General features: G+C 40.4%; 1 protein-coding gene across 1 annotated transcript; it reads left to right on the plus strand.

The window, feature by feature from the left end:
- Window positions 1-4,470: 4,470 nt before the first annotated feature.
- Window positions 4,471-13,505, plus strand: LOC121288806 (toll-like receptor 4). The gene is made up of 3 exons (XM_041207538.1): window positions 4,471-4,956; window positions 10,919-11,293; window positions 12,947-13,505. The coding sequence occupies exons 2-3, from the start codon at window positions 10,947-10,949 to the stop codon at window positions 13,413-13,415; spliced, it is 816 nt and encodes a 271-aa protein (XP_041063472.1). The 5' UTR covers window positions 4,471-4,956; window positions 10,919-10,946; the 3' UTR covers window positions 13,416-13,505.
- Window positions 13,506-13,987: the final 482 nt, after the last annotated feature.

Here is a 13,987-nt window from a genome sequence, read left to right on the forward strand (position 1 = left end):
AAAATCGAGAATGTTCAAGAGGCTGGAATTATAGGACTGTAGATATCCTGCAGAGTTGTAGGACTGGGGGAAATTATATGTATAGGGAGGAGCAGGCCATGGAGGGATTTGAATCAAGGATGAGAATTAAATCAATGCACTGTTTAACCAGGAGCCAGTGTAGGTTAGCAAGCAGAGGGGTGATAGGTGAATGTGAATTAATACAAGTTAGGACATGGACAGCAGAGTTTTGGATGACCTCAAATTCACAGAGGGTAGTATGTGGGTGACTGGCCAGATGTATATTGGAGTAGTCAAGTCTGGAGGTAATAAAGGCATGGATAGACTTCAGCAGCAGAAGAGCTAAGGCAGGTGTTGATGGACAATGCTATGAAAGTGGATATATGATTGAAAGCACATCTCAGGATCAAAAGTGACACCAAGGTTGCTAACAGTCTGGTTCAACCTCAGACGGTTGCACGGTGCGGGGTGTGAATGGAATCAGTGGAGAGAAAGTGGAGTTTTTGGCAGGGACCAAAGGCAATGATTTCAGTTTTCCCAATAATTAATTGAACTAATGTTTACCTAAACCAGAAAGCTATTATACAATAGAATTAGCAACAGTCTACCTATTGTAAGGACAAGTGGGGGTGGACAATAAATGCTGGCCTAGACAGCGACACCCATATCCCATGAATGAACTTTTTTAAAAACCCTTCCATAAAAATACTTTATTCTCTTCTCAGCAAGCACTTGTAGATTGTTATAAAGGGAATTAGCACAAGATGGTCTGTACAAAATAATATCAAAATAATGGTGAAATAGAAAACTGAAGACCTCCAATAGGATCCCTGAATTACAAACCTATCCTTCCTTTGATGTTAAATCAGATTTTCATAAAGATAAACATCAAAGGAGAATGAAGGGAACACATGACAGCAAATAATGTGTCAATAGTTCAAGAAGAAAATCTATTTTCAGTGGTGTTCATACCTTCCCAGTTCGTCTGGTTGTCTCTACATAATAATAGAGGAAACTACTTCTTGAGAGATTCATAAATAAGGTGACCTTATAGAGTACCAACATGGAGAAGTCCCTTTGACACAAGCATACTATGTTGTGTGTAGCCAGGTATGGATTGAAACAAAAGAAGAACCCCTTTGAAAGAAAAGCTTGTTATTATATATGTGACTCGGTCTGATAGCAATCAGCTACCTATTTGGCAATTGACAAACTAGTATTGTCACAGAGCAAGGGAGCATCATCCATCCTCTCCAGGGAACATAGTTGACTGATGTTACAGAGAGGAAAGAGAGGGGAAAACTCAACTTCTTTATCCTCTCACCATCTGTCTGTAAGCAGAGGGATTTTTGAATTATTTTTAAGGTAGATTGTAGCGTCTTTTCCCAAACCCTCAGTTTGTGTGGTCCAATTTCATAAGTAACATGCAGCAAACTCTTTACGATTAACACAGAAGGTTAGTTTATTTCACTTTCAAATCCAGGGGTGAGTGCGGGAGGTGGTAGGAGGGTGGAGGGCAGGGGATGACGTTGGCAACCTCATACGCACATATACAGTAAAGGGGATAGAAAAGTGGGAGTTTTTACAATGATGGATAACAACAGTAAAAGACCCACAGAAATGGATTTTAGTTCATGTGATTTCCAGAGTCCAGGAAGCTAACATCCAGAAGAAGTTTCATTCATGGTGGAGCTCAGTTCAGATGAGTCCCTGGTTGGAGACAGCAGCACAAAAATCCTTGAAAGTGAGTGAGGATACTTTTAAAATAAAACAGGCTTCAAAGAGTTGAGAGATTGTGGCCAGCTGCTTGATCAGCCGGGAGCCCTGATGTTGTTCCTTTCAGGTTCGAAGTAATCAGCAGACTGATTTGTGAGGCTAGAAATATAATATCAAAACTGGCCAAGAACTCGAAGCATGGGGTCATGTGAAGTGGCCCATCAATGCATTGCAGCTTCACAAGCAATTTCAGTGCCTCTGGCCAAAATTCATTGTTTCCTTTAGGAGTGAAATGGTGGCTGTTAACAACTCTTCAGATATAATGAGTTTCGATGTCTCTGTTTTTGTTATCACCTCTCCCACTGGGAAGCCAATTTATCTGTTAGCCTTCTAGTTTCATGCTTATAATGTGGCCTTACAATGGAGTTTGAGATTCCACAAGGTTGAGAATGGCACTCATTCATTCTCATAATCTGTTGGAAGCTTCCAGGAGAACTGGTCAATCCTGAGTCATGTGACCAGTAACAGCCACCTTTAGTTTCAGCAAAAGCCCATTTTAAAATAGCAAAAAAATAAAGTTTTGATGTACACAGTTTTGATTTCTTTTAAAAATCAGATTTATCTTTCTTAACCAAAATAAATGCAGGATTTTTTGTGTCACATTTCTAACTGGTTGAATGACAAATTGTGGTTTGACCAGTTGGAACTGTGACAATTGGGTAATGTTTCCATGCTGTACTCAGAAAAAGTTTGAGTCATGATGCTCACTGCCTCTTTATGAAGGGAGTGCCTGATGATTGCTATCTACCTAATGAGAGTGGCAAATTGACTGAATATCAATTACTGACCAATTTACATAGGAAAAGGATAAGCAGGTCGTTTTTGTAGTTGAATAGATTCCAAAATGACACTCATACAAAAACAAAAGTCTCTGGGTGCTGGAAATCTAAAATAAAAACCAAAAATGCTAGATCTACAGGTCTGGCAGCTCTGTGGAGAGAGAAACAGGGTTAATGTTTCAGGTCTGTGATCTTTCATTAGAACTAGGAAAAGTTAGAAATGTAATAGGTTTTGAGCAAGTGAAAGGAGGAGGGTGCAGAACAACAAGACGAAGTCTATATTAGTGGAGGGCAGGAGAGATCAAATTATAAATGATTTCATGCTGCAAGGCCAAAGGGAGGGTTGGGTTGGGTAGCCATAATAAATGATGGCTTTCCCAGCCCTGCTGGTTGTACGTGGTACAAAACAAAGGAGCCATTGACAATAACACATGATTCTTTATGTAAAGAAAAACCTCCTGCCCTCCAGGCAAGGCAGAGGGAGAATGTGGGTGGCAATGAAAACTGAAAAGGGATAGGGTAAAAGTAGTTGAAGTGAAGGAATTTCAAAATAATTTTTTGAAAGCCAAGGCTCAGTGTGCCTCACTGTCCCCTCTCACTGTTTGTGTGTGTGCTTCTCTGTGTCCGTCTCTCTCTCTCTTTCTGTCTGTGTGTCTCTCTCAGTCTCTGTCTCTTTGTGTTTCTGTCTGTGCGCCTCTCTGTCTCCTTCATGTGTGTTTCTCAGTCTCAGTCTTTTATTGCGCCTGTGTGTTTCTCTCAATCTTGTGTTCTCTCCATGTGCATCTTTCAGCCTCTGTCTCTTTCTGGGTCTCTGTGCATCTTTCTCTTTCTGATTCCGCCTCATTCTTTTCAGCTCCACCTCTTTCTCTCTCTCTCTCTCTCTCTCTCAATGTATATCTCTAATTCACTTTGTCTCTGAGTCTCTCTGCTTTAATCACTGATATTACTATGGTTGGTGGGGTTTTGCTTTGGTCTCTTGCTCCACATCCTCAGTCGTCCTCACTGTTGAAACGAACAGAGCAAATTCAGTGACCCTGGATTGTACAAGAAGACTGAGAGAATAAAAAAGAGACAGACCCCCTGTTTTGTACAAATTAACAATAGTTAATCACACTCAGTTTTAGAAAGAGTTTGGTTATGGAACTATCAATCAAAATAGAATATCCAACAGTAACTTGTCTCATTCACCAACTCCTCAAACTGGAGATACTGCGATAAAAGCAAAATACTGCAGATCCTGGGAGTCTGAAACAAAAACAAAAATGCTAGAAAAACTGACAGCATTTGTGGAGAGGAAGACAGAGTTAATGTTTCGAGTCCGTATAACCCTTCATCAGAACTAGAGATACTAAGCTGGTAAATAATGACCCTCCGTTTTTGAGACAGAATGCATAACTGGTAACAGTAAATGGTTTTGTCAAACATTTTCTAATGCAATACTATATTTTTTGTAACGAGAGCTGTTAGAGATTAAATATACCACTAATGGGGTTTATAAATCAACTATCAATCTATAATTAACATTTATTATTGCTAAAAAAAAGACATTTAACAGATTGACGGTAATTGGCAAAAGAACCAAAAGGGAAATTAAGCTTTTTTATCCAGCAAGTTGTGATCTGGAATGTGTCGTGGGAAGTAGATTAATAGTAATTTTCAAAACTTGAAATAAAAAATAAAATGAAGGGACATGGGGGAAAAGGGGAGCAGAACTAATTGAGTAGCTCTTTCAAAAGACCCAGCACAGGCAGGATGGACCGAATGGTCTGAACTGTTCATCCCAGGAGAAGGAGACAAAGGTGCATGCGATGACGTATGGAAGTGTATCCAACCAACCGACGCTTTCACAGGTAAAGCTCATTTATGAAACCCGCGGTTAAAGCTTGTTCCTTGTGCTCAAGCTCGGACATTTTTCTGATCTCTGAATATTGCTTACGAAACAAATGGAGGAGTTCTGTTTTCGCGAAATGTGTGACTTTTACAAGCCATACAGGGAGCTTCCTCCCGATTTCACCAAGTATTCTGCATCTTACGAAAGATCACCGCCTAGTTCCAGGACTTGGTTCAGGAAGCAGGAAGTTGCAGGGTATATGTGTGGAGAAAACATAGCGCCCGCTGCAGGATCATTTCTACAGGGGTCCGTGTGCTTTATTTACCTCTTTTCCAGGTTAAATGCAAAGCGACGAGAAAGCAATTACTGAAATGAAACAAACTTTAATGACCAAGAAAAGATCACAATGGGATCAGTTTGAAAATAGCTCCGCATCTGCCAATAAATGGCAGCAGATTGTCACGTGTTGAAATACAGCAAGGACGGGTACGGGAATAGAAAAGTTACAGCAATTCAAGAAAATTGTGTTCCGGTTTTGAAAGACTCGACTTGAAGTGGAAACTCAGAAAGGTAATCACTGGCCCTCTATCCAGCTCTACTTGTCCCAACCCCCCTTAAACCAGCTTATATTTCACCTATTTTCTATTTTTCCTTAGTTCTGTTGAAGAGTCATACAGACTCGAAACGTTAACTGTGTTCCTCTCCACAGATGCTGTCAGACCTGCTGAGTTTTTCCAGGTATTTTGTTTTTGCTCAGAAAGGTAATGTTCATATAAGTAACTTTTAGAAATGTTACGCAACAGCACAGCTCCCAACCAGCAGCAAACATTCACCTTTTTCTTAGACGTAGATTTTGTAATTCTGCAGCTAGATGTAACCTAATCGCATAGAAAGTATTTCCACATCGCGCTAAGGGAAAGGGAACGCTTGTGGCCAGAATAAGGTGTGTTGAGGTTTTAGGCGGATGCACCATTAAAAGAACTGGAAGAAGTCAGATGAACAGCATTTAAAAAGGCACAGGAGAGAAGGAGGAGGGCAAACGCAAGCGATGAAAAAGCAATGAAGTAGGTTCAAAAGCGACTTCCAAATGGGAGTTGAATATATACTTGAGAAGGAGAAATCTGCAGGGCAGGGTGCAAGAGCAGGGGAGTGGGACGAATTGGATAGCTCCTTTCACAGAGCTGGCACAAATACAATGGGCCAAACAGGCCTCCCTCTGTGCTTTAGGATTCCGAGTGCCCATGAGACAATGGGAGACAAAATGATAGAAACTAAAGATATTTGTGAGGTACCCAGAGTATGTGAATAGCAAAGAGAGAGTAGATCGATTAGAAATACTGTCCACAAAATGCTGAATGGGACCATAAAAAGAAAACCAAGTCAACATTAAAATTACAAATCCACCCTACACTGGCAGTACTTCGCTAAATAGAAAGTGGGAGTTATAGTTAAATCCTTAAAGTCAGTATAAAGTGCCTAATCGGAAGATGAGGTGCTGTTCCTCCAGTTTGCGTTGAGATTCACTGGAACATTACAGCAGGCTAAGGACGGACATGTAGGCATGAGAGCAGGGTGGTGTGTTGAAATGGCAAGCGGCAGGAAGGCCTGGGTCATACTTGCGGGCAAGTCAAACTTGCAGCGTTTGATTTGAATGTCTACAACACTGGGTTCTTTTTCCAGTGCAGAGGACATGAAATTATGGCATAAGTCTCACTACACTTGGAATTCCTAGGGTTTTTGTGCCGCCCACTAAAATTGTAAAAAGTTAATGGCAACTCTGTCCACATTCAAGGCAATGATGATTTACAAGTTTAAAAGCAAAATACTGTGGGTGCTGGAAATCTGAAACAAAAACAAAAATACCTGGAAAAACTCAGCAGGACTGAGGAGAGGAATACAGAGTTAACGTTTTGAGTCAGTATGACTCTTCATCAGAACTAAAGAGAAGTAGAAATGTGGTGAAATAGAAGCTGTTTAGGGGGGGTGGGCCAGTGATAGGTGGAGACAAAGGAGAGATTGCCAAAGATGTAATAGACAAAAGGACAAAAGGATGTTGACGGTGGTGGTATTAGCTAAAGGATGTGCTAATGGTGACATTAAGGGTAGAAAACAGGATGAGCAAGTGACAGATGGTCCTAGTGGGGATGGGGTGGGGGGAAGGGATTGAAATAGGCTAAAAGATAGGAGATAAAATAATGGACGGAAAGCCAAGATGAGTCAGACTGGGTAACCACTTTGTGGAACGCCTTTGGTCTGCCCGCAAGTATGACCCAGGCCTTCCTGCCGCTTGCCATTTCAACACACCACCCTGCTCTCATGCCTACATGTCCGTCCTTAGCCTGCTGTAATGTTCCAGTGAATCTCAACGCAAACTGGAGGAACAGCACCTCATCTTCCGATTACGCACTTTATAGCCTTCCGGACTGAATTTAAAATTTATTTCCACATGGGTGGAATTGAGAAAACAAAGAGAGGATATGAAAAAATATAGGCAAGTAAAATCAAGGATACTGTATAAATACATAAAGAGCAAAAGGATAACTACAGAAAGCATAGAGCCCGTTAGAGAACAAGAAGGGAACCTCCATGTGGAGACAAGAGCATGGTTCTTAATGAATACTCGGGGAGGATTTTCTAGAGCCTGCAAGAGCAGGAAATGTGGTGTGTTGGATGACCTAAATAGCTAGGAGCTGAAATTTCCAACAGTGGATTGAGATGCAAAGGTTAAGACAGTGACATATTTGCAGCATGTCCGACCTCATGCTGTCCTGTGGCGAGTTCATACCTGTAATACATTTGTATGCCTTGAATGCTCATTAGCGTGAACTCTTTTGTAATTACATCCCACCAAGATAAAGTCAGCAGTGCATGAGAACCTCTCTCACGTTAATTTAAAGGTGGTGTGCACCAGTCAGCTTTGTGCTGTTGTGTCTGAGGTCGATGATTTTCCTTGCTGAACTCTGTGGCACAAGGGAGCAGAGCAGGAGGATGGCAGTTTACATGTAGGCTTGGGACCAGCAAGGGTGAGTCAGTGGTGAGGGTGGAGTGTGGTAAGGGGCATGGAAGAGTGGAAGAGGGATCCAAGGGAGGACAGAGCATGGTTGGTGGCATCAAGGAGTGGAAAAGGGAAGGGCCTAGCATCCTGGGTGTGGTGAGGTGGGGGGGTGGCGGGGACAAGCATGAATGTGATAGGAGGAGGGGGGGGAGGGTAATGGGTTCTATCGCAAATCTTACATTAACTATCTTCATTATGTCTCCAGAAGAACGTACTGTGCCAAGTTTAGACATAAAAGTGGGAGGAGCCCTGTGTGTGGTGGGTGGAGTTTTGGTGTGGACAATGGAAGACATTGAGAATCTCACTGATCATACATTCCATGAATAAAATTCACAGACACACATGTTCTCAGAGCAATATCTGCCTGCTTAACACAGTTCAATTGCCAGAATACCTATGGGCCTCATACACCCAATATTCCTACAACCTTGGGACAGGAGGACAAGGTGCAACAAAGGATGGCTCTTGCCAGTCAGTGACAAAGGCTGCAACACCAGCGGGGCAGGCAACCAGCGGGGCTGGTCAGGATGCAGCCATCCAGGGAAGGCACCATAGAAGATGGGAAGTATTTGGCAGCAAAGTTGTGGCTGTGATTCAGAGAATCTCTTTTTGTCCAGGAAGCTCTTTTATAGCACGCCAGTAGTTGCAACATTGTCAGCTGATGGCAGGTTTCACCAATGCAAAGCTTCCCCCACTCCATGCCATCCACTCCACCGGCAATTTGGTTTTTAATTAGAATCACATGGGAAACGAAAAAGAGCAAGAGAGCAGAAATGGTGCACAGTTGCAGTTAGACCATCAGGAGCGATACACCACAATTAAAATTCCACCCTCTGTAGAGGGTGCGGCGATGCAGTCATTGTAGTTAAGGAGAAGGAATAGGAAATATTGCATGGGATAAGTATAGTGAGAGAGGAAATATTAAGGGGCGTAACATCTTTGTAAGTAGATAAGTGGCCAAGCCCAGACAAAATATATCCCAGGCTGCTAAGAGAAGCAAAGAAGGAAATAGTGGGGGCTTTAACCATCATTTTCTAATCCTCTCTGGCTACAGCTGTGCTACCAGAGAGTTGCAAGGCTGGTAATGTTGTACCATTGTTTAAAAAGGGAGGAGGATATTGGAGTAATTACAGGCCAGCTACCTTACCTCAGTGATGGGCAAATTATTGGACAAATATCTGAGGGACAGTATTAATCATTATTTAGAAAGGGAATGGATTAATCAAGGACAGTCAGCATGGATTGTTAACAGAAGGTTGTGTCTAACTAAAACAAAAACAAAATACTGCGGATGCTGGAAATCTGAAACAAAAACAAAAATAGCTGGAAAAACTCAGCAGGTCTGACAGCATCTGCGGAGAGGAAGACAGTTAACGTTTTGAATCCGTATGACTCTTCATCAGAACCGATGAGTCATAGGGACTCGAAACGTTAACTGTATTCCTCTCTGCAGATGCTGTCAGACCTGCTGAGTTTTTCCAGCTATTTTTGTTGTTGTTATTGTTATGTCTAACTAACTTGATTGAATTTTTGGAGGAAGTAACAAGAGGGTTGATGTAGGTGAAATGTTTGATGTAGGCTACATGCATATTAGCAAGGGTAAGAAGGTTGATCTTTTGACAAGCTCTCACACGGCAAACTGGCCAACAAAGTAAAAGTACATGAGGTCCAGGGAAAAGTGGAAAGTTGGGTCTAAAATTACCTCTGTGGCAGGAAACAAAGGGTAATGCTTGACAGGTGTATCTGTGAAATGGAAGGCTGTTCCCAGTCTGAAGGGCTCAGTACCAGGTCCCTAGATTTTGGAAGTATATATTTAGATTAAATGTAGGGGTCATGTTTAAGAAGTTTGCTGATGACATAAAAAAATGGCACTGTGGTTGATAGCAAGGATGAAAGATATAGACTGCAGGAGGTTATAAATGGGCTGGTCTGGTGAGTAAAAAAATGGCAGATGACATGGTAATTTTGGGAGGAAAGAGAAGACAAGGGAAAGAGAAGACACAATAAATGGTAGGATGCTGAGAAGTGTAGTTGGAGCCGAGGGACCTTGAACCTCAAGTCCTTAGATCCTTGAATGTAACAGGCCAGATAGATAAGGTGGTTAAAAAGGCAATGGGATACTTCCCTTTATTAGCCGAGGCACAGAATGTAAGAACAGTGAGGTTATGGGAACTGTATAAAACACCAGTTAGGCCACAGCTAGAGTACTGAGTACAGTTCTGGTCATCGTATTACAGGAAGGATGTGATCAGATGAGAGAAAGAGAGATGGTAGATAGGAGATTTAGAAGAATGTTGCCTGGCCTGGAGAGTTTTAGCTACGAGGACAGATTAGATAGGCTGGATTCTTTTCTTTGGAACAGAGTAGGCCTCAATGGTCTAGATAGAGTGCTAAATTCCCTTAGCAGAGCGGTTATGAACCAGAGGGCATAGCTTTAAAGTAATTGGTAAAAGGGTTAGAGAGGAGTTCAGGAGGAACTTTTTCACCCAGCAGGTCATCAGGGTCTAAAATTCAATGACTGAAAAGGTGGTAGATGCAGAAACCCTATTGCATTTAAAAGAACATGAATATGTAGTTGAAGTGCTTTAATCTTGTAATGGCTACGGATCACGAGGTGGAATGTGGGACGAAGCTAAAAGCTCTTTTTTGGTCACGGGTTTGATGGACCGAATAGTCTCCTTCTGTGCTGTAAATTTTCAATGTTTCTATGTTTTCTATGTTTCTTCTATGATACCTGGAATAAGCGGGTTGTCTTATGAGGAAAGGTTGGACAGGCTGGGCTTGTTTCCACTGGAGTTTAGAAGAGTGAGGGGTGACTTGATTGAAGTATATAAGATCCTGAATGGTCTTAACAAGGTGGACATGGAAAGGATGTTTCCTCTTGTGGGTGAGTCCAGAACTAGGGGACATTGTTTTGAAATTTGGGGTCGCCCTTATAGGACAGAGATGAAAAGAATTTTTTCTCACAATGAGTTGTGGGACTTTGGAACTCTCTGGCCTCAGAATGCGATGGAGGCAGGTCACTGAATGTTTTTAAGGAGGAGGTAGATAGATTCTTGTTAGGCAAGGGAATGAAAGGTTATCGGGGATAGATGGGTATGTAGAACTTGAGAAACAAACAGGTCAGCCATGATCTTATTGAATGACGGAGCAGGCTCGAGGAGTTGATGGCCTACTTCTGTTCCTATTTCATATGTTCACATGTTTGTAATACTTGGCTAAAACCACCCAAAATACTTTATTGTCGTTAACAGTCTCTCATCTGCTTCCGATTATTATCGTGCCTGATGCACAGCCACCTAGCACCTAAAACTCTCAAACCAAAAGATTTATTTATAATGAGGTAACGTATAGTAATTTGTGTGACATGTGTCTGGATATTTTAAGTGGAATCAGGATTGCACTGAATATTGTGCTGCTGATAGCTTCTTTGAGATCAAGGCCAGATTTCCATAATTCATATTTGTCTTTTAACAGGGTGTGCTTGAAGATGGTCAATGTGTGAATGGAGGAGCTGTTACTTGGAAGCAGAATTTACTTTACAGACATCAAAGCCAAGATGACACACCTAGGGGCAGTTGCTATGTTGACAAGTGCTCTATTTATGGCTGGCTGTTGTGCAACACCAAAGAGGATAGATACTTCTTTTGTAAATTGTTCAAGAATTGGCTATCCATTTTCTCCTTGCATCCTGGGGCCAGATGTAGAGATGTTGGACTTGTCTTGTAACAACATTACAATAATTCAACAGCGGAGTTTCCAGAACCTTACCAAGCTGAAAAATCTTTTTCTTCAATTCAATCACATTACTGTGATAGAACCTGGGTCATTTGCAAAAAATTCAGAACTAAGGTATCTTGATCTTTCAAATAATTTTTTGCATGATATTTCAGCCTTGCCATTTAACCATCTCCAGTCACTAACACACCTTGATATCACCAACAACCAGTTTGATACAGTTGACTTTGGAGCAGAGATCAACAAACTACAGAAACTGCATTCTCTACGTTTTGGGAACACTCACCTTTCTTCCTTGAAGTCCAGCTCCTTATCTGCACTTCATGGAATCCCACTTAAGGAGGTTTATTTAATTACTGGAGACCTGCAGACATATGAATCCGGAACACTTAATGTCTTGCAGAATGTAGAAAAGCTTTCTTTAGATTTACAGTTTGGGCAGAAAGCACAATTATTGATCAATATTTTCAAGGATATTCCAAAAACGACCACTACATTGGAAATTCTAAATTCTGATTTAGTCAAAAATGCAAAAGATGTAAATTTCTTTTTACCTTTGAAGGAATCAAATATCTTGACACTAGTTGTGCAGAATATTACTATTGATGATTCTTTGGCCACTTATTTTTTTAACTGCGTTCTCCACTCAACCATAAAAGAATTATTTTTAAATACAATTAGAATGGATGGCATTGGCAAATGGGAAATAAAGGTTGACCCAGCTGACCAGGTTAATTTGCACAAACTTCACATAATTAATGTAGATAATCCAAACTTCTACCATTTTTACTCACTTGAATATCTTCTTGATATATTTGCAAAACTAACAGAGTTAGTAATACAAGAGGGAAGTTTGTTTTATGTTCCATGTAAGGTATCAAAAATTATGATACATTTAAGATATTTGGACATAACTTCTAACTTGCTTCAAGAATTCAGCTTTATTCCTGAAAAATGCTCTGCTCCTTTTCCCAATCTTAAAACTCTCATAGTAAACAAGAACAAATTTTCAAATCTACAAACATTTAGTACATTATTATTTAAAATGAAAAACTTGACTCATATAAGTGCGAGCCATAATGTTCTTGTACTGTGGAAGGCACCCACCTGCACATGGCCTCAAATTGTGACACATATAAATTTTTCACACAATAACCTGAAAGGTAATGTGTTTGGCTGCTTGCCAACATCACTGGAATCACTAGACTTGAGTTACAATTCAATCACCACGGTCCCAAACCTCAAAGGACTGAGAAATCTTAGCGAGGTTTTTTTGACAGGAAACAACATAGTATCTTTTCCTGAGAATCCAGTGGGTCAATCGCTTAAAATCTTGTACATTGACCACAATAAAATTAATAACTTAAACATACACTCATTACAGTCCTTAGATCTAGCTGAGCTCAAATTCAGCAATAACCCTTTGGAATGCTTCTGTGCAATTCAGTCAGTCTCTAATTATGTTCAACAGACACACACAGTGCTTCTTGATTGGCCAGACCAGTATAAATGTGACAGTCCACAAAAATTCAAGGGTCAAGTTATCCAATTCCTGAAATTTTCTCCCATTGAGTGCAAAATTCCCTTATTTGTTGGGGTCTTTTTGGCATGTTTAGCACTTTTGATAGCTGTGTCTGTTGTGCTGTGTATTAAGTATAATGTTACCTGGTACATCCGCACACTCTGGCTCTGGCTTAAAGCTAAAAGAAGTGCAGATGTCAGTTTGGTTGAAAATAAAATTGAATACAATGCTTTCATTTCATACAGTGAACATGATTCGCCATGGGTGAAGAACAAATTGCTGGTACAGTTAGAAAATAATGACCCACCATACCACATCTGTATCCATGAAAGAGATTTCAAACCTGGAAAGTCAATAATTAACAATATAATTGACTGCATATCAAAAAGCTACAAAACTATATTTATCCTTTCAAAACATTTTGTGCAAAGTGAATGGTGCCACTATGAATTCTTCTTTGCACACCAACAGGTATTTGATGACAAAAAGGACAGTCTTATCTTGCTCCTGTTAGAACCTATTCCAAAGAATTCCATCCCAGATCGATTCTGCAAACTAAGGAAACTGATGAACAGAAACACTTACCTGGAATGGCCTCAGAATGAGTATCAACAGAACTTCTTTTGGAAAAGGTTGAAAGCTGTCCTGAGTTTGGATTTCCATTCATGCAGTTCACAAATAACTCGACAAGAGATTATCCAAGGACCTGATTAGATCCTTGAACATCATATACAGAGAAACATGCACAAAACTGGGTATTGAGGCTACAAAACTATGTTTCAGTAAAACATGTTAATAACTTTATAAAATGTTATTGGTGTTCAATTTATTTCCATTTAGATTTTCACCCAACAATGAATTAAGAAGTTACAGTTATGTTTAGAATAAGTGAAGTAACAAGTATCTGAAGTGAGGGAATTTTACATAAAATATTGCTCTGCTCTCCTTATCTAGATGTAATTGCTTTTAACAGGACCCTCCTGGAAAAACAAAGCATATTTTACAGTAGATTGTGACAGCTTGAAGCTCCGTCCATCTTTCAACCAATTTTCAGGCCTATATTAGGCATTCTCTCAGTGCAGGAATGTGTTCATGATGACAAGTAACAGTTGGCATAAATTCTTCACACAATAGCATAACCTCATTCAGTTACCCCCTCAACAAAATTAAATAAGAAACCAACTCTGTTCCAGTCAACAGACTAGATCAGTTATTTCTGTGGCCATGTGTCTTAACATTAGTGCACCTGTAACATTAGCACCATATATTATCACTTCTAATGTTAC

This window comes from Carcharodon carcharias, chromosome 16 (assembly GCF_017639515.1).
Source record: "Carcharodon carcharias isolate sCarCar2 chromosome 16, sCarCar2.pri, whole genome shotgun sequence".
NCBI classification, from domain to species: domain Eukaryota; kingdom Metazoa; phylum Chordata; class Chondrichthyes; order Lamniformes; family Lamnidae; genus Carcharodon; species Carcharodon carcharias.